The sequence below is a fragment of the Vombatus ursinus genome, unplaced genomic scaffold (assembly GCF_900497805.2).
Source record: "Vombatus ursinus unplaced genomic scaffold, bare-nosed wombat genome assembly UNPS02004268.1, whole genome shotgun sequence".
Classification (NCBI taxonomy): Eukaryota; Metazoa; Chordata; class Mammalia; order Diprotodontia; family Vombatidae; genus Vombatus; species Vombatus ursinus.
In genome coordinates, this window is record NW_020944046.1 from 331,400 (window position 1) to 357,065 (window position 25,666).

The following is a 25,666-nucleotide window of genomic DNA, read 5'->3' on the forward strand; positions in this document are numbered from 1 at the left end:
TAAACTCTTGCCCTCTCCAATTACAAGACTTAGCGGCTTCTTCCCTCTTCAGCAAATTCCCTCTTCTTTTCTCTTGGCAAATCAACACAACAGAACAAAAGCACACTGAGACCTCCTTCATTTTCTCAGCTCTGTGCCCCTTGAAGAAGTGAGATTCTGAAGAGCCTTTTGTCTCTTCTCCCTTCATTAGAATGTGCTTCAGTATTGTTTAGTCTCTCCCTTGACTCTTGTGTTTGCATTTCAAAGTTTCTGAGAAGCTCTGGCTCTTTCATCAGGAATGCTCTAAAGTCCTTCATTCTATTAAAGGGCCTTTTCCTCCCTGTAGTTTTATACTCAGTTTGTGAAGCTAAGTTATTTCTGATAAATATCATATTCTAGGAATTTACCTCCTTTGTAGTAGGTGTGTGATTTTGACCATGCCATATTTTTTCTTTGAAAAAGAGTTGAAAGCTCTGGATTGTGACTATAATGTTCCTTGGTGTGTTTTAGTTTGGAGTTTATTTCAGGAGATGATTGGTGGATTCTTTCTGTTTTTACTTTGCCTTCTGCTTCTAATAGATCTGGACAGATTTCTTTTATGATTTCTTGACCTTCGGTATCCAAGTTTTTTTGTCTGGTCTTGGTTTTCAGGGAGTACAGTGATTTTTAAATTCTCTTTTTTGGGTCACCTGTTTTTGAAAGTAGATATTTCCCATTTCCATCCATTTTTTTTCAATCTTTCGACTTTGAGCTAATATTTCTGTTTTTCATGGAGTCTACGACTTGGCTCAGGTTTTCTGCCTTCTGTTCTAAGCTGTTAATTTTCTTTCTACTTCTCTCCTCCAGAGTTCTTATTTCAGTTCTAATGAGTATCCTCATTCCAAGCTACTGTAGGCTTCTGGTTTGTTTACTAGAGCTCAGGCTGAGCTTCCTTGATATGACCCTCTCCTGGCAATTGGAAGCGTTAGGGCTGTTTACTGGAGTTCACACTGGTTTATCGGCTTCATTTTGTGAAGTTCTGTCCTGGATGGTTGGAGCAACTCATTTCTGTTTCTCTTTAGTTTTTGACATTAAAAAGGTAAACTGAAAAGCACATTGGTGCAGAGAGATTTGTAAATCAAAGAGGGCTTTGTAAATGATAGAATTTGCAAGCAGGAGAGAAAGAGAGAGAGCTTTGTAAACTGTAGAGGATATAGTCACAGTAGATAACCTTGTCAATGGTACAGGGCTTTCTAATCAGTAGAGGGCTACAGAGCAACTTGTGAATGGCAACGGACTTTGTCACATGTAGAGGGCAGTGTAAATGATTTCACAGAATCACAGAAATTCAGAGTTGAAAAGGATCTCAGAGGCTATCTAAGCTAGCCTTTTCTTGAAAAAGGAGATACTTTACAATATACCTGGAACATGCTCATCCATCCCCTCTAATAAGGGGAGCCCTGCCAGCTTCTGAGTCAGCCCATGTCACTTTGGGGTGTCACCAATTGTCAGGAAGCTTTTCTTTCCTTCACATTTCCTTATATACTCTCTGAAATACCTCCCCCAAAGGTCGTAAACTTAACTTTCATCTTAAGCCTTTTCCTTTCTCATTTTTCCCATCTTGTGAGACTCACTGCATCCTGGCACCATCCTTGTGACGTGGTATCATTGGTCGCCATTTCCAGCCCTGGTTCCACTTTCCCTTGTACCCGCTCCCCTTCCCCAACTCGCTGGTCAGAGCACTTCTTGCTCCCTGTTGTCAGTTCCAAGCTTTCCTTCCACCATCACCATGTAGTAACCTCTTCCTTTGAGATTTATTTATCCTTCAATCCAAAATCTGGTGGCTGTTGTCTGTTGACCCCCAGCATGCTCTGCTTCTTCCTCAATGGGCACAATGTGTGGGGCACAGTCTTTTTCTCCTGTCCAACCTTCCTCAAGCTCTAACCTTTGAGTTCCTCAGTTCCCTTATTTCCCGTGACGTATTCCTCTGTCCCAACTCTACCACACATAGAGATGTCACATCCTTGATGATGGTGATGGTGATGATAATGATAAAAATAATAACAGCTTTTTGGTAGTACTATAAGGTTTGCAATGCACTTTAGACACATTATCTCAGTATATCCCTGACCCTTGCCATCTGAAATTCTTTTCTCTGATCTTAGTCTTTTCCCATTATATCTTTCCCTCTGCCTCGAAATTCCTAACCCATATCACCTCTCGCCCAGCATTATTCAGTAAACTCCAATGGCTCCCTATCCTCTCCAGGATCAAATATAAAACCTTCTGGTTGGTGTTGAAAGCCCTTCACAACTTCGCTTCCCCAACCTTATTCCCCTCCATTTACTCTGGGATCCAGGGACGCTGGCCTCCTCGCCCTTCCTCAGACAGGATACTCCCATCTCCTCATTCTAGGCATTTTCTCTGCCTGTTCCCAGGCCTGGAGTCTTCACCCTCTTTCTCTCAGCCTCCTGGCTTCTCAGGCTTCCTTCAGGTCCTTCAGCTAAACTCCCACCTTCTGCATGAAACCATTTCCCCTTTTCCCTCTGAGATTCCCTGCAATTTATCCATCTGTAGCTTGTTTTTACCTTATCGTTTCATGTTGGCTCCCCCCTTAGACTGGGAGCTCCTTGAGGGCAGGGATGTTTTGGCCATTCTTTGTATCCCCAGGTCTTATCACAGTGCCTAGCACTCTTGTTCATTTGACTTGACGTGACTTTACGTTAAGCCCAATTTTTCCTCTTTGTAGCTTCCGCTCACTGCTTCTAGTTCTACTGTCTCAGGCTAAATGGGGAAAGCCTGATCCGGCCTCTACTTCATGTCCTCTCTGATTCTTATCTCCTTGAGGCGAAACATCCCCACTGCCTTCAGCTCATCCTCCCCTGGCATGGTCTTGCATGACCTGGAGGGTCCTTCTGGCTGCTTGCCTCTGGATACTCTCTGGATTAGCAACGTGCTTCCCACGTGGCACTTGGATGTGCCAGACGGAGGCTGACCAGGACAGAACAGGGCTGGGCCGGTCCCTGCTTTAGGCCTCATTCTGGGCCTCTCTTCGTGGAGCCTACGGCCAGATTGGCTTTTTTGGTTCTTCTTGGAGTTGAGGTTCACTAATTACCCCCTTCTCCTGCCCTGATCTTTTTCAAGCAAATTGCTGCTTAGCCGTGCTCTCCTGAGCCATGCTTGAGAGGCTGATTGAACTCAACTGTGAGAATTTACATTTTTGGTGATGGTGGTGGTGATGGTGGCAGCGGTGTTGGGTGGATCTGGAATTCAGCACCATAGGCAACTCATTGTGTGGGAATTCCCTCTACCAGTGAAGCTCAGTAGCTGTCTTAGATAGTTATTTGGGGCGCTAGAGGTTACGTGGCTTTCCCATGATCACAAAGCTAGTTTGTGTCAGAGGCAGAACTTGAACAGAGCAGGAGATTAATGCTAGCTGACCAACCGAATAGGGAAAATCGGGGTTCAAGTTCTTAGCCTAGTACTGGGGATGCAAAGAATGGCAAAAAGAAGATCTCTGCCCTCAAGTAGCTCACAGTCTAATAAGGGAGACAACATGCAAACAAACTTATGAACAAAATCTATAGATGTCCATTTGTAGATGTATGTAATCTATTAGATATAGCTAGATCGATAGAGTTATGAAATATACAAATGTATGTTTATATTTCTAGAAATATGTTAAATATATAGATGTAGGTTTATAAGGTTATATAATAGAGATTTATTAAATATATTTATTGAATATATGCATGTATTTATAGAAACATAGGTTTATATTATATTATTTTCATATAAAATATATAGATGTAGATTTGTATGTTTGTACAATATAGATTTATTAAATATTTATTGAATATATACATGTATTTATAGAAATGTAGGTTTGTATTTATGTAAATATATTTTATATATTTATATATAAAATATGTAGATGTAGATTTATATGCTTATACAATATAGATTTACTAAATATATTTATTAAATACATACATTTAAATAAACATGATTATATTTACATAAATATATGTATTCTATATAATATGTAGATGTAGATTTATCTATTTATTATGTATATCTACATATATCTCTAGATGTACATATGATACATCAGAAGTAACCAATAGAGTAAAGTTACTGGAATGAAGGGGGATCAGTGAGGGTTTTTCATAGAAGGCAGGATTTGAACTGAGACTTGAAGGCCGCCAGGGAGGGGAGGAGGGAGAGCATTCCAGGCCTGCGTACAGTCAGACTACAGAGACAGCATGGAGCTGTGATTTCAAGACTCCATTCACTCTCTCCATGTGAGTGGAGAGACTTGATTAGACGTTATCCTTCAATCCAAAATCTGGTGGCTGTTGTCTGTTGACCTCCAGCATACTCTGCTTCTTCCTCAATGGGCACAATGTGTGGGGCACAGTCTTTTTCTCCTGTCCAACCTTCCTCAAGCTCTAACCTTTGAGTTCCTCAGTTCCCTTATTTCCTCTCCAGATTTATCCGTATTAAATTTTCTCTTCTTAGATTTGGCTCGACGTTCGAGGAAGTCCATCACCTTGAAAATCCTGATCCTATCTTTCCCCCAGAGTTTAGCTCTCCTCTCAATTTTGTGTCATCTGCCTTTGACCAAATCATTGATAAAAATGTCAAATAGTGCTGGGCCTGGCATGGATCTCCCTTGGAGACATCCTTTCATGGAACCATTAATGACAGTCCTTTGGATCTCATAATTCAATCAGTCCTGATTCCACCTAATTATGTTTTCTGTATCTTTCCATCTTTCCCACAAGAATAACTTGAGGGAATGTATGTGCTTTGCTAAAATTGACAGCATTCCCTTGCTCTAGTAATCCTGTCCCGAAAAGGAAATAAGGTCAGTGTGGCATGAGCCATGATGACTCTTTGGGACTATCACTTCCTTTTCTAGGTGTTCATTTATCTCTGTGATAATGTATGCTCATTCAATAAGTGGATGAATATCTTCTCAGATTTTTCCAGGAATCAGCCAGCCTCACTGGTTTCTAATGTACTCACTCAATTTTCTTCCTTTTTCTGTAGATCAGGACATTTTCCCTCCTCCCAGCCTGTACCCCCCTCAGGATTTTCTCCATACTCTTTCAGAAATCAGTGATAGGCTCAGCAATCCCATCTGCCAGTTCACTGAGAACAACTAACTCGATGCTCTTCCTGTGGTACCAGCTCCCAATGAACCTTCTCTAGCTGTTCTTTTCATTGCAAAGATCCTATTTCCTATTTCTTGGTAGGGCCAACATGCAGTGTAAGAGGCAAGCAGCTGGGCCCTCTCTCTGCTGTTGCTCCCATCACCCGCCCCCCCCCAGCACTGAGCAGAGGTGGTGCCCCTCTTTGAGCCTACCTCTTCAGTGACTCTTCTGAGCTTTTCTGCCCAGTCTCAGCTCATTCTGTGCTTTAGCACTTACATCTCTGTTGTGACAGGACCTTGCCATGCCTTGTATTACTTGCCTTTATTTGCAAGGGCAGAGGACAGGAGAGGACATTCATTTTAAGCTGTTGAGATCATTGTGAAAGGTCTTGGAAGGTTTGGAGATACTTGTAAACTGTAGAGGGCCATTTTAAATGGTGGAACCCATTGTAAAGAGTAGGAGACAATGTAAATAGTGAAGAGATATGTAAACAGTGGAGGGTTTGGTGAGCTGTAGAGGGCTTTGTGGATGGTAGAGGATGTCTTGGAGAAGGTAGCAACAGAACTGGGCCTGGATGGACAGCATCAGGATAGGTAGGGGTGGGGGAGGAGGCAGAGAGGAATCTTCTTATAATATGTTGGGGAGCTGGGCAGGGCCAGCAGGTGACAGGAAGGAGAAGACGAGGCTAGCGGCGTTGGTTGGGTCCAGTCGATGGAGGGTCCTTGGAGTTGTTTGGATTAGATCCTGTGGGTCAGAGAGAACCAGGGAGAGCCTCTTGGATGGGGAAGGACAGTGAAGAAAGTAGCTGTTTAGGAAGATGAAACTGAAGACCAGCCTTAAAGACTAGATCAAGTCTAATCCTCTCATCTTACACAACAAGAAACTGAGGAAACCGGGGCGGGGGGGGGGGGGGGGGAAGCCCCAGGTCAGACCTTTCATTCAGGCTTCCTGACTCTACCCAGGGTTCTTTCTCCTCTGCTCCCTGCCCCTCACCTAAGGAGGTGCTCATTCATTTACTCATTCACTTTTCCTACTCATTCTTTCATTCACTCCCTTACTGCTTCATTCATTCTTTGTTCAGCCCCTACTGTGTGTAGGACCCTGTGCTGGTGGTATGGGGGGAGGGTATGGGGGGAGGTGGGGAGGAAAGGCAAGGCTAATTCTGAGCTGGGCCCTGCCCTCTGGGAATTCCTCAGCTAGCATTCTTAAGAGTTTCTACCCTTGGGCTCTGTGAGGGAGTGTATGTACCCAACCAGCCAGCAGAATGTGAGTACCTACTGTGTGCAGAGGCCCCTGCTGGGCATTCTGGGAGTGGTTTGCAGGACTGCTCTGCAGTGTTGCTTCATGGTTTTGGCCCATGTAGCTTGGCCTGACCAACCGTAGGTTTCCTCCCTCCTTCTCTGTCCTCCTCTGTTCTTCTCCCTTGGCCCAGCTTGGCTCCCCTGTTGGGCTCTGGGCTCATGGCCAATGATGGGGTGGAGAGGCAGTGACATCAGCATTGCTGGGGACAGCCAAGGATGGAGGCAGCTGGGGACGGTGGGGGCTCCTGGGAGGAGGTGAGAAGGAAGGAGGCGACCCTGCACTCTCGCTCTTTTCTGCAGCTGCTGGAGAAGAGGCAGGTGATACCCACACCCTCTGTCTGGAGGTAGGGACACACCCTGCCTGGTCTGGGGCCCGGGGGCACTAGAGGGCTGCAGCCTGGAGCTGCCTCTCCCACCTTGAGGGTGAGGAGAATGGGGGGGGTTTCTTTTCCCTCATCCATAACCTGTGGAGAAGGAAGGGGAGGTGGGAGGAAGAGAGGAGGCAAAGAGAAGGAAAAGCGGCCCCAGTCTAGCCCAAATGACTTGACTAGATGATGTCAAAGACCCTTCTAGCTCTCTGCTAGCGATGCCATCTAGTAGATTGAAAAAGCACCAGTTGGGCATTCAGGAGACCTGGACGTTTTTCCTCTGGTCCCAAGGAGGCTGTTGCCCACTGGCTGTGGGATCTCTCTGGATCTCTGTTTCCTTCTCGAGAAAAGAGGAGGTCGTGGAGACTAGATGATCCCCGAGGCCCCTTCTAGCGCTAAGAAATGATGACTCCGTGATGTTCCTGGGGAACGAGCCCACATGCAGAGGAGTTCAGTCTTTGAGCTGTGGGCCCCTGGGGGACAGGAGCGCTCTCCAGAGACCTTACCACAGAGGAGGCGGTTCAGATGGCCAAAAAGAACAGGTGTTTCAACTGAGCAGATGCTGATCCCCAGCCCGAGGATGTGTGCAGTGGAGGGGGAGGGGCAAGGCAGCCCAGGAGAGGGGGAGGATGGGGGCCAGGCCCTCCCTCTGAGTCCGCACTGTGATGATGGGAAGGCGCGAGGTGCTTTGCATGTGCTGATGTCTCTGTTCCCCTGTTGGAGCCCCCATTGGCAGGGCGGGGACTGGCTTTTGCTCTGGTCTCTCTCTGGGGTTCCAGTTCCTCTCCCAGTGCCTGGCAAAGAAGAGACACTTAGAGAAGGCTTGTGGGATCAAGGGCTTGAATCTGAAGGCTTTCCTGCTGGGGCCCTCTGGGACACTCACTAGGAGACAGTTGGGTGACAGAGCAGTCGAAACCTAACCTGACCCTAGGCTGCATTCACAGGGACATGATTGATGCCCATGACGAGAAAGGCGAGAGTCTCTCTAGCCCCTCTGCACCCTCCTAGGGCATCTGTGCCAACTTGTACCTGACCAGGAAGCCTCTGGGCGTGGGCAACTCCTAGGACCAGGCCAATTTCTCCCTCAAAGAGCAAATGAGATGATGTATGGGAACTGCTTTGCCATCCTCGAAGACTCACGCAGCGAGAATTGCTATAGTATGACCTGGGCCTGCTCAAAGCCCAGCTGGAGTAGTGAGCCTAGGTCACATGGCGCAGTTTTTGGAAAGACACCGACAAGCTGCAGTGTGGGTAGGGCAGGGCAGTTGGGATGGCGAGGGGGCTAGAGGCCTCTCCACATGAGGAGCAGTGGGGGTGTGTAGTCTGGAGAGAAGATGGGGTGTGTGTGTGCGTACGTGTGTGCGTTGTGCACACCAGTGTCTGGGATTATGGGCTTTGTCTTCAAGTGTGCCAAAGTTTGTCATATAGAAGGGGAACCAGCTTTGTGTTGCTTGGCAGCCCCATGAGCAAGGTGGGTGGAAGGGTAGGCATCATAAAGCTGTAGATGCCAGCTGGACGTGAGGAGGCACTTTGTAATAGTCAGAGCTGCTCAAGGGGAGTTAGGAAGTGGGGTCCTTCCTCATATGTGGGATGTTCTAGAGGGAGGGAATCCCCATTCAAGGCCAGGTTGGCCGGGCTGCCATCTTGGAGATCACTCCCTGCTCTGCAGTTCTGTGTGCTGCTGTTTTGGGGTTGTCCACATAGTCGGGCCTATGTGGGCTCAGATCCTGCTGTCGGTGCTTCCTCTCTGTGTGACCTTGGGCAAAGCCCTTTCATCAGGTTTTTATGCACAGGAGACAGGACCTGCCTCCCCCCATCCCTTTGCAGGCTCATTTTGAGTCAAGTGCTTTGGAAACCATAAAACCGGGAGCTCTTATTAGGATTATGGGTATCTAGGCTCGGATCCAGGCTCAGCAGGAAGGGCCCTTCCAGCCGCTCCCGCTGGGTTTGCAGATACTGCTCGGGCAGTCGTCAAATGTTAGAGGAGCGCCAGCAAAGACAAGCTTGGCCACAGAAGGCCGTGCAGAGGGGAGTCCCAGCTGGATTCTGCCCACCCACCTGGGTTCTACCTTGAACGTTTCCCTCTCCGTGACTCGGTTGCCTCATCTGCAAAGTAACAAGGTCGGACTGCAGGTCTGACATTGGAAGGTCAGAGTTCTTTGGGCCCCTCCCTGCAGCATTGACATTTTGCGACCCGGCGATCCTTCCAACGAGGATGGCCCCCAGCTCTGGCATTCTGTGCTCTGACACACTGTGGCTAACTCACTCTCTTCCCTCTTCTTTCAGGAGACTGTGCAGTACCGGTCCCACTGACCATGTCTGACAGTGCAGATAGTGAGGAGAAGCCCCCGGCTCCTCCGCTGAGAATGAACAGCAACAACCGTGACTCCTCGGCCCTCAACCACACCTCCAAGCCCCTGCCCGTGGCCCCTGAGGAGAAGAACAGGAAAGCCCGGCTCCGCTCCATCTTCCCTGGAGGAGGAGATAAAAGTAACGTATTGGTGGCTGCTCCCTTTTCTGTCTTTGTGAGTTCAGGGTTTCCTGGGGCGGGTAGGTTGGGCTTTGACCTAGGACGGCAGCTCTGTCATTTTGTGAGAGGAGGTTTGGCACAGGGGACACGAGAGGCCCAGCCTCGACTACCAGTTTGGTCTCTAACACTTGCCGGGTGACATTGTTCACAGGGTCTCAGTTTCCCCCAAATGTAAAATGGAGATAGCGATTATGGCAAGTATGAGCAGAATACAAAGTGCTTTGGGTTTGGAGTCCAGAGAGCTAGGTTTGAATGTTGCCTTGGGAACTGACTACCTGTGTGACCTTGGGCAGGTCACTTCCCCTTATATTAGGCCAGAGTTTCCTTCTCTACAAAATGAAGGGTTGAACTTGAAGATTCCTTCTAGTTTGAAATCCTATGGTCCCTCCATGGCATAGTTTTAAAATTTATCTTTTTTATTAAAAATATTTTTTGTATCACATTCATTTCTGAATATATCCCTTCCCCCCCCCCCCCCCCCCCCCCCCCTCAGCCATCTCCGGCAAGAAATATTTACGTGCAAAGTAACGCAAAGCAAAGCTGACAGTACGTGTGATGTTCTGTACCCATAGGCCCCCACCTCTGCCACATTTCCTCAGTTGTTCTCAGGGCCCAAGCTTGGCAGTCATGATCAGACAGTGTTTGGTTTGCATTGTTTTCTGTAGTCTTTACCTTTCTGTGGTTGTGGTCACTGCATATTCAAGGCTGGCCATGGCCACCAGGCTCCTCCCCTCTCCAGCTGCCTCTGCTTGGAGCCCTCCAGGGACGGGCAGCCAATCACTGCTCGCTCCTGAGGCAGACCCTGGCCATTCAGAAGAGCTCTCCTCCTTGGGGACTTCCACCACTCAACCTAAGTTCTGTCCTCTGGGACCAATCCTTCTTCAAGATGGCTTCGTCTGGCATTTCAGCCAGGAACCATGTCGCCACTGCCCTCAAGGTTGTAATTGACCTCTCTCTGCCTGTTAGAAGGATTAAATGAGAGAATATGACTCAATTTAATTCATTTCAACAAACATTGCTTAAGGAATAATTATCTTTCCTCCTTCCAACTCCTAAAATGTCAGATCCGGATGGGAATGTAGAGATAATTTCATTTGTAGGGAAACTGAGACCCAGGGGCTAGGGATGGGGCTTGCCAAAGGCCATACAGTTCATCAGGGCAGAAGGAGTAAATTGAGCCTCAGGGAAGGGAAGAGATTCCCTCCCCCTCTACCCTGGTTATACAGCAAGAAGTCAGGTCCCTCCGACCTAGGGATCCTTACTTCCTATCCAGGGCTCTTTCTGATTCTTCGTGACATGACACCTCAATAAACAGGGAGTCCTGTTAGGTTGTGGTGTGGATGGGGTACAGGGAGCTGGGTAGATGGAGGGTGACCAAGGGTGTCTGAATCCCCAGGGATTGTTCATTTATTCATTCATTTCGTTCATTCAACAAACATGAATTCAACAGCTACTGACTTCAAAGTGTCCCCTTCCTTCCCCAGGGCACCCCTCTTTTCTAGTGAGATGCTTTGGGAGAAGAGGGAGTGGTAGGATTGGTACTAGAGAGCTGGTCCCATGAGGGGCTGGGTGAATTTTCCAAGTGCCAGGCCCATGTCCAGCATGCTCTATATGTTTTGTAGAGGGCGCTAAGTCTAAATTGGGGGGGGGCAGTTGAGTGGAGCAGTAGATAGAGCGCTGGGCCTAGACCTTTGTTCAAATCCAGCCACAGACACTTCTTAGCTGTGTGATCCTGGGCAAGTCACTTCACGTCTGTCTGCCTCAGTTTCCTCAATTGTAAAATGGAGATTGTAGCAGCCCCTACATTCCAAACGAGATCATATTTGTAAAAGTGCTTAGCACAATGCTTGGCACATAGTAGGTGCTGTATCAATGCTTATTCCTTTATACCACTAACATAGGTGAGGAAGTATAGTGTGATAGTGTGTGATGCCCAGGGATCCAGCCCTGTGCTGTGTATGCAAGTTGGCACATTCTTTTTTTTTTTTTTTTTTTTTGCTTAGGCAGTTGGGGTTAAGCGACTTGCCCAGGGTCACACAGCTAGTAAGTGCCAAGTGTTTGGTCTGAGGCCGGATTTGAACTCAGGTCCTCCTGACTTCAGGGCCAGTACTCTATCCACTGCACCACCTAGCTGCCCCCGAGTTGGCACATTCTTTAGACACTGGCACAGTGGAAAGGGGTGGAACAGGGCTGGCTTTGACATCTGACCTGGGATTGACTCCTGGCTCTGCCACTTAGAACCCATGTTCTAATTTGGACTAAGTCACTTCACCACCCTGGGCCTCGGTTTCCTGCCTTGTAAAGAGTTGGGTTAGTTGGCCTCTCAGGGCCTTTGGAGTTCCAGATCCTTGGTCCTAGAATGCCAAGTCTATTTTCTCTTCCCCATGTTAGCTCTTGAGATATTCAAAAATGGCTACCGTTTGGGCCACCCTCCTCGTCTTCTCTAGGCAAACACTCAATGCGTTTACCCATTACTTGAACAAATATTTATGAAATGCTGACTGTGTGCAAAGCCTAATCCCTCACCTCAGATATCACATCCCCCATTCCCAAACCCCAAGTCATCTCTTCTCTAGGCCCCAGTTTGTACTTTATTAGCAGAGGAGGAGCCCCCAAGATGTATAAGGCGTAGTCCCTGCCCTCAAGGAGTTTATAGTCTTGTAAGAAGGAGCAGACAAGGACACAACCATAATGTAAATGACTATGCCACATCTAAGATGAGAGCTGGTCACTTAGGGAGAGCTCATTGGAGGACAGGAGGCCGGTCCCTTGCTTTGTGCTCAGAGGCACATATCCATTCAAGAGGAGATAAAAAAAGGGGTGAAGAAGAAATGAGGCTTCCCTTCCCGTTCCGTCACCGATGTCATAGTGATGTGAGAAATGAGCAGGGAGGCGTGAGAAGCCTAGTCCAACCTGTCATTGGGGTTCAGGCCCAGTTGTAGGGGACTCCCGCCCTCCAAAGACATTGCCCATTGCATTGTGGGGCAGCTCTGAGTGATAGGAAGTTCTTCACTCTTTCACGCCCAAACCTGCCTCCTATGACCCCTCAGAAGCTCAAAGCAGGAGGGAAGTTTAGATGGGCACCTATTGCAAACCGTACCATAACAAAGGGTCATTGAGATTCTCCATGGGGCACTCAAGCGCTGGGGAACTATGGCCTCTCAGGCAGCCCATCCTACTCTGGGGAAGCTGATCTCCATGTTAGCAGGTTTTCCTTAGATGGAGGTGGTATTTCTCTGCCGTCCCCCCATTGTTCTAGTTCTGGCCTAACTTTCCAGTTGTCTGACTTGCTCATTTCACATGACCTCTTCCTCCACCCTGCCTGTACTGCACTCAACGATGGTCATGCCCTTGATGTTGCGTCACTCACAATGTTCTCCCTCCATGTTCATGAAATTCCTTTATCAGATCATAAGGTTGTTTTCTTTTATCATTCCATCTTTCCCTCTATTCTTTATCCTCCCTGTGACCTCCATTTCCTCTATCCCCCAGTTTTTGCCCAGGCCTTCACCCCTTCACTGCCTGTACTCTGATCCTCTCCATATCTTGATGCACCAGTTTAACTCTATACCATCTTCTACCCTCAAGTCCTTTGCCCTGATGCCCTGTAGCTGATCAGGTTTTGTCAAGGCCCGACCCTGGATTTCTGCCACCATCGACAGCTTTTGCTTCTACTGATGTACTGCTGAACAGAACTGGGTCCACTAAAAATTTATGTTATATAATTTCAACTGGGCCCTCACTGCAGCAAGGCAATCCTTTTATACTTCCCTCATTAACTCACTATTGCGCTCATCACAACTGTACAGTCCTCTGTTTGACTTTTAAATGTCTTCGTAATGCAGTGCCCTCCCATGAGCCCAGTCTTCTGATGCCTTCTGTCCCTCTTCCATCCAGTGACCCTGGCCTCTGTCCCCTGACTCTGCAATTTCCTGGTCACGTCAAGTCTTTTCTTCTTCATCTGGGAGCTCAGTAGGTCACAAGTGATTAATCTTCTTTGCCAACATGCACCAATCTGGTTGGAGTCTTGGGAGTGTGATAGACTGGTGGCCCCTGGGAGCTCAGACCCCTAAGGGTAATCGTAGGGGAGGAGAAGTCGGGCCTAGGTGGCCCCAGGGGAGAAAACAGCAAAAGTCTTTCCCCCAGTGCAAGATGGTGGATGGCCACCTGTCAAGACCAAGCCCAGAGTTCATTCCATTCCCACCAACACTTATTAATTACCTACTAGGTGTAAAAAAAGACACCTGATGCTGAATAGTTGGTAATTTGCATTGAAATGAAATGATAGTTTTGGACCAAAACGATTGTGGAAAAGCTCTGCAGAGATGAAAACCAATCTCACTCCTGCTGATCCTCTAGGACAGGCCACAAACAAATCCTTCTGTGAAGTTCGGATTCAGTCAAAGGGCCTCACTTGAGCACCTAGAGGGCCACATGTGGCCTCCAGGCCGAAGGTTCCCCACCTCTGATCTGGGAGCTTCCATCATTGTATATACATGTGAGTGAGGTAGGCCTTCCTTCCCTTCTGCAGAGATGTGGCCATGACACTCCAGACTCTCGAGCAGTGCCTTGTTGCCCACTGAGTCAGCTGCTCTGAAGTCTGGCGCTTTCCCACATCCCTAGCTTTAGCACCTTAGATTCCTTCGATCCATGGGCTCCAAGCTCCCTCTCCACCAGAGTACTCTGTGGCCTGTGAGCCATTTTCTTGTCTTTGCTTATACTCTTCCTTATGCCTGGAATGTCTTCCATCCCTTCTTCACCTTGGAATCCCTACCCATCGTCTCAAGCGCAACTCCCACCTTCTTCGGGGAGCCTGTCCTGATTCACCCTGGCCAGTAACAGCCTTTCCCTTTGGACTGCACATAGAATATTGTTTGCACCTCCCAAGTCCACTTGGCGTTTTCTTCCTGCCCCCTATTTATGTGATCTTTATTTCTTAATGACTCTACCCTCACCCCCCAATTAAACACCTTGTGACAGTAACGAAGACCAACAGTTATTCCAAACCCATCAACACATGGGGCACATCTTGCAAAGTGTGCTCTGTTCAGCTCCTCTTGTCTCCCAGAAGGAACACTTCAGCATCAGGCCTCTGAACTCGGGACTGGTCATTGTGCCTGACACTTAATTATGTAATGTTGTACTCCCGAGCCATCTGTGTTGATCCTGTCTCCCACCTGCTGCTGAAGGCAGGGACTGAGTCCTTTCTATACTTTGTGTCTCTTTCAGGGAGCTCCTAGGGTTCTGTACGTGGTAAGCACTTTAGCTGATTTCATGACTGAAGCCCCTCCCCCCATTCTCGACTATGTTCCATGAGGGCAGAAATCAAGTTATTTCATCTTTTTACCCCTCCTGGAGCCCAGTTCAGGGCTCTGCCCAGCGGGAGTACTTAATAACTGTTTGATGAGTGAATAAATGAATGAATGAATGAACAAATAATTTGGCCAGAAGAGAGAATGGCATGGACAAAGGAGACATTGAGCCTAAATGTGCCAGGGAAAATCCCAAGATCCTGGTGTTGGGAGGACCCCTGAGGCCTTCTTTTATGGAGAAGAGACTTCCCCAGAGGGGGATGTGGACAGGCTTGGTGTCCTGCAGGAGTAAGTAGCCATACCTGAGGGAGAGCACACTTTTAGGTGTGTGTGGGGGCGTGCCTCAGGGTAGGCTGCTTCAAGGGGGCAGCCCCTGAACTGATCTTTTGGCACCCTAGTGTAGTACTTAACATTTACCTTATTAGTTCCATGCTTCAGTATCTCAAAAGGTCCATGCATGGGTCCTTCCACCAATCTAGGCCAGAGCCTCTAGGACTCAGTGGATGGTTTCATGAGTTGCTATGGCCAAAACAACCTTATCCTCTGAGGATCGGCCTTCTGGTAGTGAGCCTCTCAGGCCCAGGCTGGCCTGCTTCACCAGTCACCATTGGTGGATTGTATTCAAAGTCTGTCCAGCTCCACAGGGCTTGGCAGAGCTTAAGCCCACTTGAATTAGGAGAGGGAAAATTCCAGTGGAGGATTCATTATAAACACACACACACACACACACACACACACACACATACACACACACACACATACATACACACACTCATGATTGCATGTATCTTTACTGTGAAATCTTTTTGAGGGAACAGCTCTTTCATTTCAGATACAGATGGCTTGTTCCTTATCATCATTGCCTTCTTGAAAATTAATACAATTTAAGCCCCGACTTTAGACCTCAGGTTATAGAGATGCTAGATTTGGCAGGGAGTGAAGGGTGCCAAGGAAGGGCAACTTGTATGTGGGCCAGTATTGTATTCAAGTCAGAAGAGCTGACTTCAAATCTCAAGTTGGATACTTAGTGACCGGGGGACCCTTTGCAAGTCACTTTCCGACTCAGAGACTCAAATTTCCTCATCTAGATAATAGGGATAATAATCCTGATCCTGTTTCCCTCACAGGGGTATTTTGAGGAATGTGCTTTGTAGAATGTAATGAGTAACATAGGAAAAGGACTTGTGATCATTCTGGTTTTTTCCACTTGATACCAGACTATGGGCTGAGCATTTGTGTGACTGAATCTAATTAATACCAGTTTCTATGGTATAACAGAAAGACCACATGAGTAGAATTTCTCGTCTCCTGTTTTCAAATGCATGTGTGTGGCATAGGAATTAGGGGGACCAAGGCCTTGAGGTGTGCCTATAACATTTGTCCATATCTTGGCTTAGAGTATTGGACTGGCACCTGGGAAGGCAGGGAAAGTCTGACTCTGGGGGGAGGAAGGAATGGAGGGAGGAGAAAAAGGGGATGGATGCAAAACCTTGAGGGGGAAGTGGGGTTGGGTGGGGAGCTGTCAAACGATGCCTGAGTGGGGCCCTTTGGAGCCTCTATGCTTTGGGCAGTGGATGCTTGAGGGTTGAGTGAGCTGTTTTCTCCACTGAGGATGGAGGGTTATTGTTGTCATTCTCAGACATTTCAATAAATCAATAGACAATTATTCAACACCTGCTAAATGCTAGGCATACAAAAAGAGGCAAAAGACAATCCCTGCCCTCAAGGAGCTTACGATCCAATGGGAAAGACAACATGCATCCAAACATATACAAAGCAAGCTGTCTACCCAGGGGCAATAGGAATAATTAACAGAAGGAAAATGCTGGAATGAAGAGGGATGGAGAAAGGCCTCCTGGAAAAGGTGGGATTTGAGCTGGGACTTAGAGGAAGCCAGAGAGCTCAGGAGCTGGAGGTCAGTAGCTGGAGCAGAACACTCCAGGCATGGAGGACAGCCCAAGAAAATCCGGGGAGCTGAGAGATGGAGGGTCTTGTTTATGGAACAGCCCGACGACCAGTGTCACTGGATTGAAGACAATGTGTCAGGAAGTAAAGTGTAGAAAGACTGGAGAGGGAGGATGGGGCAGCTTAGGAAGGGCTTTGAATGCCAAACAGAGCATTTTGGATTTGTTCCTGGAGGTGATTGGGAGCCACTGGAGTTTCTTGACTGGGGGGAGGGGTTTCCACGATCAGCCCTGAACTTTAGGAAAATCACTTTAGTGGCCAAATGGAAGATGGATTGGAAGGGAGAGTGACTTGAGGCAGGCAGACCCCCCAGCAGCTATGGAAATAATCCAGGCATGAGGTGATGAGGGCCTGAATCGGGGGGGTGGGGGGTGGCAGCGTCAGAAGAGTGAAGGGGGCATGTTTGAGAGGTGTTGCAGAGCTGACATCCACAGGTTTAGAGAGGAAGATCGTAAGTTCTGTGTTTGACATCTTGAGTTTAAGCTGTCTACTGGACATCCATTTCGAGATGTCTGGAAGGCAGTTGGAGATGTGAGATTGGAGGTCAGCAGAGAGTTTGGAGCAGGATGGGTAGATTTGAGAATCATCAGCATAGAGATGGTCATTCAATCTGTGGGAGCTGAGGAGATCACCCAGTGAAATAGCATAGAGGGAGAAGAGAAGGGGGCCCAGGACAGAGTGCTGGGAGTCACCTAGGGTCAGAGGGCGTGATCTGGAGGAGGATCCAGCAAAGGAGACTGAGAAGGAGGGGTCAGAGAGGGAGGAGGAGAACCAGGGTGGGGAGTATCCTGAAAACCTAGAGAGAAGAGACTATAAGGGGGAGAGATATCAATCTGGCGATTCTTGGTCAGGTGGGGTTCATCAGAGATGCCCTCTGAACTCCCTTCCAACTTGGAGAGTCTGTGACCATTATTATTCAAAGCTCTAGACAGACCTACCTTGACTTGAGGAGTCAGAGAGTTGATTATGATAATAATCTTTAGCTATGCTGAAAAGACTCATCTTTAGAGACTCGCAAACTTCTTACTTTTAGTGATTTTTAACAGCAAGACTGCTTGGCTTGGGTAAAGGTCAATCCTCCTGGTCAGAGATGTCATCAGATTCAAACCAGAGAAACTTGTTTCTTGTGTGACCTTGTGCAAGTCATTTCCCAGTTGGGCCTTTGGTTTCCTGGTTAGATTCCTTCCTCTCATGGCATTCCAGGTTTCAATCATCCATGTTTTAAGGCCCCTTTTAGCCTATGAGTTTGTGGTGCTGCTTGATCACAACCAACAGTCAGCCCCTGGCCTTTCTCTCTTTTTTTTTCTTTTAGCCAATAAGAAGAAAGAAAAGGAAAGGCCAGAGATCTCGCTTCCTTCCGATTTTGAGCATACAATCCATGTGGGGTTTGATGCCGTCACTGGGGAATTCACCGTAAGTAATTCCTTCCCATCTTCCTGCTCCCCTCCCTTCTCAGAGCACACCTCACTGTGAACTTGAACTGCCTGGGTTTTGGTTTATCCCCCATAATAGTCCGGGCCACGTGATAGCAGGGACTTTGTTGGAAACGGGTTGAGAAGTGAATGGGAGATGGGGATGTGGAGGCACCTAGACAATGATAAGGTCTTAGAGGATGCTAAGAAATTGGCAGGGCAGGAGAAGGCCGATATAGGACAATAGCTTGGGGGATGCAAGGCCAAGTGGAGGATTCCACACCCCCCCCCCACCTCAGGATGGAAGAAACCTTTGTAGGCTTATAGGTGGCAGGGATGGTGCCAGGAGATAGGGAGAAAGCATCCGTCCATCGATGAGAAGGGGTGGATCAGGGAGACAGCTCCAAGGTATGGCCTTCTGCTGTTCTGCCAGCTGCCAGTGCCTCCAAGTATAGCTTGGAATCCTCAAATCATGGCTTCTCCATCCTTCCAAGGACAAGGGAGCCCATTCCATTTTCAGACAACTCTTCCTTCTGCTGGCTGAAAATTGGGCCTGCCACAGTCCTCTCCCATCATCTCTTGTTCTTTCTGCCTGCTCCCTTCCATGGAACAGCTCTCCTACCCAAAAGGCTCTACACCACGGGGTGGCAAATGTGGCCTGTGGGCCATACCAAAATGTAAAAACCATCCTTAACTCACAGGCCAAACCAAAACAGGTGGTGGGCCAGATTTGGTCTGGGAGCCAGAGTTTGCCCACCTCTGCTCTAGACAGTCTTAGATACATGTCTTGGCCCCTCCTTGGATATTTCTGGGGCTCAAACAGAAGAGGAGATTCAAGCGACTGCATGACTTTTGGGCCTGGTATCTTTGCATGGTGGGTGGCTGGACAGGAGAGAGGTGCCGGGAAATAGATGCTCAGGGAAACAGGCCATCACTTTCCATCCCAGTAAGCACCGGATTGCTGTGTCTAGTTCATATTATCACAGACTTAGAGCGAGAACAGACCTCAGTGCCAAACCCCTTATTTTGCAGATGGGTAAACTGAGGTCAATTCAGTTCACATTTATTAAGTGCTCATTATGTGTAACACCCTCTGCTAGGACCAGCAAGGGAAAATGGAGCTGAGGAGACTTAATTCCTGTTAAAAACCTTAAAGCTGAGGAGACTTAATTCCTGTTAAAAACCTTAAAGCTGAGGAGACTTAATTCCTGTTAAAAACCTTAAGGGGAGATAAAGCGGAGACGTGGCCACAAGGTGACAATAAGCCAAGTTAGTAAGTGAATAGGAGGAGTAGCCTGAATGTTGGAGCTTGCTGGGGGTGCTATCAGGGAGAGCTTTATGGAGTAGGAGGTATCCAAGCTGGGCTGTGCAGGAGGGGAATGATTTCAGTGGCACAGGTAGCAGCCTGGATGTCCATCCCACACAAAGTAGAAGATGCCAAAGACATTCGAATTGGTTGGAGTGGTTGCAAAGGTTCTTTCCAGCTTTGCCAGTCTGGGATGCTGTGTCCCTTCCTTTCTCTGAGCCTCAGTTTCCTCATCTGTTAGAGAAGGATAGTACCCATACCACCCACCTCCTGGGAGTGTTGTGAGGAAGCAATACAGAAATGAGAAAGCTATTGTTAGAATTATTATCATCTGGCTCTTCAGACCTTGCCAGTAGGAGGGAATGAATCAGAAGGGGTCATGACAATTGTAGATTTACTGCCAGGAGGGGTCTTGGAGTTCATCCAGCCTACATCCTTTACTTTAAAAACAGCAAACAGGCCCAGGGAGGGCAAGAACCTTCCTCCAGGCCCCTCAGCTGATAGCCAACAGAGCAGGACTCGGACCCAGGCCCCTGACTGCCAGTCCAGTTCCCAGAGAGAGGCAGCATGGATGGCACCTGGAGTCAGGTGGCCTGGCTTTTGCTCTGGCCTTTGCCATTTCCTGGCTGTGTGATCCCTTCGCTTGGCCTCGGTTAGTGTCCACCTCCCCAGACCGCAGTGGGCGCAGCACTTTGGACCTTCAGAGGTTTCCCAAGGGACCTTCTGGCTGTCCAAGTCTGCTATTCTCTGGTGTCGGGAGTGCTAAGCTGGACCCCTGGCTGGGTGCTGGTGCTGGGGGGAGGGTGGGGGTGGCCCGCCATGCTAGTGGCCTCCCAGCTTGCTTACTATCTGCTTTGTTAGGGCAGTCACTTCTTCTGTAACTTGATTCTGATGGTCCCAAAAGTTGGTGGCAGAACTGTTTTACCTTTGGCCCTGGGAGGTTTGGAAAGTACTATGAACCACAGCCTGAGCAAGGAGAGCACATTGAGAGTTTTCCTTTTTACAGGTGAGCAAACTGAGGCCCAGAGAGGGGGAATAACTTGCCCAGGGTAGCACAGCAAGTAAAGGTCAGAGCTGAGATTTTAATCCAAGACTTGACTGTCCCAAGTCCAAAAGTCTTTCCACTATGCCACACTGTAATACATAAGCCTAGCTTTCCATTGGCTGTCCTAATTTGGGGCCCCATCAGGAGGGCCCAATGATTCTGTGGACCCAGACTTATCTCCTGTGGGCCTTCATGGGATCATCCCAGTTCTCAGGGTCAGACTTCTGTCAGATTAGGAGCAGACTTGGGTCAGCTGGCAGCAGTGGGTTGTGGCAGCCATGGTGGTGGTCCAGGAAGACTTAGGCTTTGGAGCCTTCATAGCTGTGTGAGTCTGGGCCTGTTACTTTTCCTTTCTTAGCCTCAGTTCCTCCTCTGTGAAATGGGGAGAATAATAACACCTACCTCACAGGGTTATCAGGAGGCTCAAATGAGATTGTGTCTGGAAAGTACCTCGTGAACTATAAAGCCCTCTAGAGACATCAGGCCTTATTGTGGGTCACACATACTCTTGTGTTTTCCTCCAAACTGTCTGGCTGAGCCCTGGGGCCCTGAGAGTTGGCCTGTCTTAGGCTGAGAATGGGGGCAACTTGGCATTTTAGCTAGCTTATTGCCACCAGTTCAGCTTGGAACCCTCCTTTGGGGACCCACGTGGGTGCCTAGCTTTGGGTCTGGGTTTTCTGACATTAGCATCTGAGGGAGTGGTTGGCACCTAGCCAGAAGATCGTTTTCCTGTGCTCAGAGCAAGGCTGGTGGGGGTGGCAGGGGTAGGGGGCTGCGTTGGCATTACGGCTCAACTCAATTCAAGTCAACAAACCTGTTGTGTGTAAGCCCTTGTACTCAGCGCTGGGGTTACAAAGATGAGAAATGAGAGAGTGCCTGCCCTCAGGGATCTTGCAGGCTGATAAGAGTGCTACAGGGTGGAAGGTTTCCTATGCCACAAAGTGTCAGAGGGCATTTGAGGAGGGAGAGAAGCCCTTCAGCTAGAGGAGAGGGCAAGAGAAGGAGGAGGCTCACAGAGGAGTTCATAGAGAAGGCCCATGAAGGAAGAGAGGGCTTCTGCCAGGCAGAGTGAGATAGCTGAGGCCTGGAGGCGGGAGGTAGAATTGGGGGTGGTGTTGGAGCGGACTTCCAGGAACCAGAGTGGCGGACCACGCAGTTGGCTCAGAGCCCAATTGGGAGGGGCCTTGAATTCCAGGACAAGGTGGCAAGGCCAGGCCAGTGGAATCAGTTGGGCTGCTAGAGGCTTCTCTTTGGAGACATGACTGCCTTTGCAAGCTGTGCTGATACCTTCTTCTCTCTGGTCTTACCATGCGGGAAATGGGCCTTTATACTCCCCTGGGTTGTTTCGAGATGAGGGTTACCAGAGCCTGGTTTTAAGTGCCAAGGACTTTTCCATTCCCAGCCTACCTTACTAAGGGGTCCAGTCAGAGTCATGGTTTTGCCTTTGGGCTGCTGTGGATGGCCAGCTGACCATGAGTCAGCAGCCTGTGATGGGGCAGCCATATCAAGAGAGGCCCAGCTCCCAGAGAGCCAGAAGCCTGGCATCCTTTGCCCTGGGCAGGTCAGAACTGGAAGCTGTTGCTATTTAGAAGGGATGTTGATGAGCTAGAGGAGGGTCCAGAGGAGGGCAGCCAGGCTGGGGGAGGGCCTGGAGTCCATGCCATTTTGAGGATGAAGACAACTGGGCCTGTTTAGTCTGGGGAAGGGAAGGCTTGGGACAGTTTTCAAGTGTTTGGAGGCCGGCCACATGGAAGAAAGACATCTTTTGCTTTCTCAACGTAAGGCTAGGAGCAACAGGTGGGAGGGCCAGAGACAGAGAGGCAAACGGCAGCATGCTGTGAGGAGAAGCTTCCCAGCCATTAGAATGGGCCAATCCACAAGTGAGACTAGGTTGCCTCATAAGGTAGTAAGTTCTCCATCCCCAGAGGTATCCAAGTGGAGGATAGGGTGGGGATGCCGGAGAGGAGATTCTTGCTTAGCTAAGAGTGGATCAGATGCCCTCTGGGAAGGAGGGGGTGGTCCCTGCCAGCGCCAAGTACCTATGATTTTGTCAACATTTGTTTACATGTGCCAGGGAGACAGTTACCCTTTGACCATCTGCTGCGTGGGAACTGATGGTGTGAAGCAGGATTTGGCCAAGGGTGTGCGTGAATGCACCCTGTTCTCATGGGCGTTGGTTGTTTGGGTTTCATCTTCTAGCTGGAAAGGGGCCTGGGGAGCATTGGTGGGCAGAGCTGGGCTTCTCAGTTGGGTGATTTGGGGCAAATCATTTGCCTGCTTTGGGCTTCAGGGCCTACTCTATCATCAGGTCAGGCAGAAGAGGCACTGGTCCTGCCTCCGCTCCCTTGGAGCTGGGGAAGCCACCTAAGCTCCCTGGGCCTCAGTTTCCTCATCGAGAAAAGGAGAGGAGGGTCAGGGTAGGATCTGAGGAGTTACATCCCGGATGATAAGAACGCAGGCAGCGGTGAGACTCCCTGTTTGGTTTGGTGGCTGGTGGTCGCTTTTCTGGGCTGGGCCACGGATCCTCCTTGGTCCCATGAAGGGGCTGCACTCGATGATCTCCAAGCACCCTTCCAGCTCGCACGCTCTTGGATTCTGGAGAAGCACAGAGCTGCTAAACTTGGGAGGTGCCCATCGCTCCCTTTCTCCTTCCCTGGCACAGGTTTCTCCAGGGTCAGAGGTCATTGCGTGTCGGAGCTGAAGGGAGCCTCAGAGATGATCTAGTCCAGCCCTGTCATCTTACAGGGGAGGAAATCGAGACAGCCCAGAGAAGGAGGACTAGGACAGGCTTGCGGGCCCTCTAGCTGGGCCTGGTTTCACATTCCGGCTGTGTCACTTCCTACTAGCATGATCCTGGGCAGGTCACTTTTCTGTCTCTGGGCCTCAGTTTCTTCCTCTGTAAGATGACAGGGTTGGACGAGATGACCTCTGTGTCCCTTCCAGCTCTAGTCCTCTGATCTGCTGCTCACCATTGAGTTTGAACCCCTCATTTTACAGATGGGGAGACCGAGCACTGAGCCCAGGGCCCTGCACATAGTAGGTGCTTGATAATTATCTTTATTGAATTGAATTGAGTTGCTTTGCAGCTGTGATGTTTTTACAAACCCGTTTTATTGACGCTCTTCTCAAACCAAGGCGCTGCGACTCCCCAGCGATCGCTCCCTTCCTCCCCCCCCCACCCGGAGAGCCCTCCCTTGTAACAAAGTCCGTCAAGGCAGAGCGATCCTTCCCTTCGCTGGGGCTGCCGGTGTGGCCTCACCCGGTGTGCCGAGGGGCCGGAGGCGCGGGTCAGCGTCTGTCCCCCAAAGTGGGACTGCAGTGAGCAGGGCTCTGGAGGCTTTCAGTATGGCTTTGACCTTGGCTGTACCGTTTCTAATTCTAAGCTCAGAGCCGCCTGGGGCCCCCTCACCCCACCCCGTCATTGCTCTGAGGCAGGAGTTAGAGGAGGGGGGACGGGGAGTGGGGAGGGGTGAAGGGGGAGAGAGGGAAGCTGGGGTCGGGCCCTCTGGCCAAAGAGCAGGACTGGCATGGGTTCAGGACCACCGTGGAACTCCCTGCCCTTCCCCTTTGCCCCCTGGCTTTCCTGCGCCCCATTCCCAAGCCAACCGAGCCAAGGTGCCCAGAGCCGGGCCACCCTCTGGGAGCCCGGAACTCTTTCTCTCTTGGAATGGCTGCTGCTGCCGCTGCTGCTGCCGCTGCCGCCGCTGCTGCCGCCGCTGCTGCTGCCGCCGCTGCTGCCGCCGCTGCCGCTGCTGGTGGGGGTCGCAATGAGGAGAACCATGGCAACGATGATGATGATGATGATGATGACGATGACTACGGTGGCGACGACAACGGTGAGTCCCCCTGGTTGCTCTGCAGGGAATCCCTGAGCAGTGGGCAAGGCTTCTTCAGACGTCCAACATCACGAAGCTGGAGCAGAAGAGAAACCCACAGGCCGTGCTGGACGTCCTCAAGTTCTATGACTCCAAGGAAACCGTCAACAACCAGAAGTACATGAGCTTTACTTCTGGAGGTGAGCAGCCTCTCCTTGGCGAGTCTGGGGAGCCAGGGTCTGGGTACCCTGCTGAGAGGACCCTGGGGGTAGAGGGAGACAGTCAGAAATAGTGTGGGGGGGGCAGAAGGCGGCGAAGGCATGGGCTCCGTGGGCTGGCTGCTTTATAAAGGGACCTTCGCCCTCCCTTCCTGATCCCACCGTGAGGACATACCTTAGGTGAGTAGGTAAGGGTTGGGGGGGAATCCTCAGCCTCCTCTTCTCCAGAGTAAGGACAGGCCTGGCTTTGGTCCCTCAGTGTCCTCTGCTGAGCTCAGAGTGAACTTCCTGGCCCTCCTATCTCCATTGGCAACATAAGGCCGTGCCTCCAAGGTGGGGCCCTCACCTTCTCCCTCTCTCCATGGCTTTGGGCTCCCAGCTTGCCATCCTCCTCCTGAGAGCAGGGTCAGAAGGCTTGGGATCTGGTAGTTGGGCTTACTGCTATGCATACCTGGCATTGGTTAGTCCTTTCACCTCTCTGGGGCTCCATTTTAGGGCCCTGGGGGCCGAACCGGAAGAAATGGGGAAAGTTGCAGAGGAAAATTGGAGGCTCCATGTCGAGCCCTGCTAGCAATGAGAGCTGTCCCCAGGCAGGCAGGACCCAGACTGCCTTTGGGTGTGTGGAGAGGGGAGGCTGGGTGCCCACTTGTGGGGCTTGTGGCTGAGGGGATTCCTTTGGGGGGTGAGGTCGATTGACTGGCTGCTGAGGACCCTCCAGCTCTGAGGTTCTGTGATGCAGTGAGCAAGGCTGGCACTGGGCTTAGGGCCCCCAGCACAGATGGAGATGGTGCAAGGTCCCCGACCTGCTCTTGCTGACTCAAGAGTAAGGGTGGCCGGTTGGCCCTGTAGTAAGGCCTGCAGCCTCTTCTTGTCTCTGTGCAGAGGACAGACAGGCCTGACCAGGAGGAGCCTCTTGGGGCCCTAGTTCTCTCAGAGCCCCTCCTGAGGCCCTTTCATGAGGTCCTCCTGGCCAGGGATGTACCCCAACGGGGCAAGGTCCGGGGTACCAAGCAGCTCTGGGGACTCACGTGGAAGGTTTTGTTGGTTCTTCTGCCCCCCAATATCACTGTCCTTCCCCAGTGATGACCACTCTTCTTGATACAACCCTCATGAAGCGAAAGAAGCCAACACTTTGGCCTTGGCTGACACTTTGCTGAGGGACAGGAATTCTGGTTGCGCATCAGTCCCCTGAATCCATGGCAGAGCTCTCCTGGCTTCCTTTATGCCCCCTTGAGACACTCCGATCCGCAGCTCTTCCAGCCTCAGGGGCTCCAGCT

At 49.8% G+C, this 25,666-nt stretch overlaps 1 protein-coding gene across 1 annotated transcript in view; it reads left to right on the top strand.

The window, feature by feature from the left end:
- The first annotated feature begins 9,101 nt into the window (after nucleotides 1–9,101).
- Nucleotides 9,102–25,666, top strand: part of PAK3 (p21 (RAC1) activated kinase 3) — a 34,824-nt gene continuing 18,259 nt past the window's right edge. The window contains exons 1-3 of the mRNA XM_027877455.1: nucleotides 9,102–9,276; nucleotides 17,906–18,006; nucleotides 24,218–24,371. Coding sequence (XP_027733256.1) covers nucleotides 9,102–9,276; nucleotides 17,906–18,006; nucleotides 24,218–24,371 — 430 coding nt within the window. The remainder of the gene's footprint in view (nucleotides 9,277–17,905; nucleotides 18,007–24,217; nucleotides 24,372–25,666) is intronic.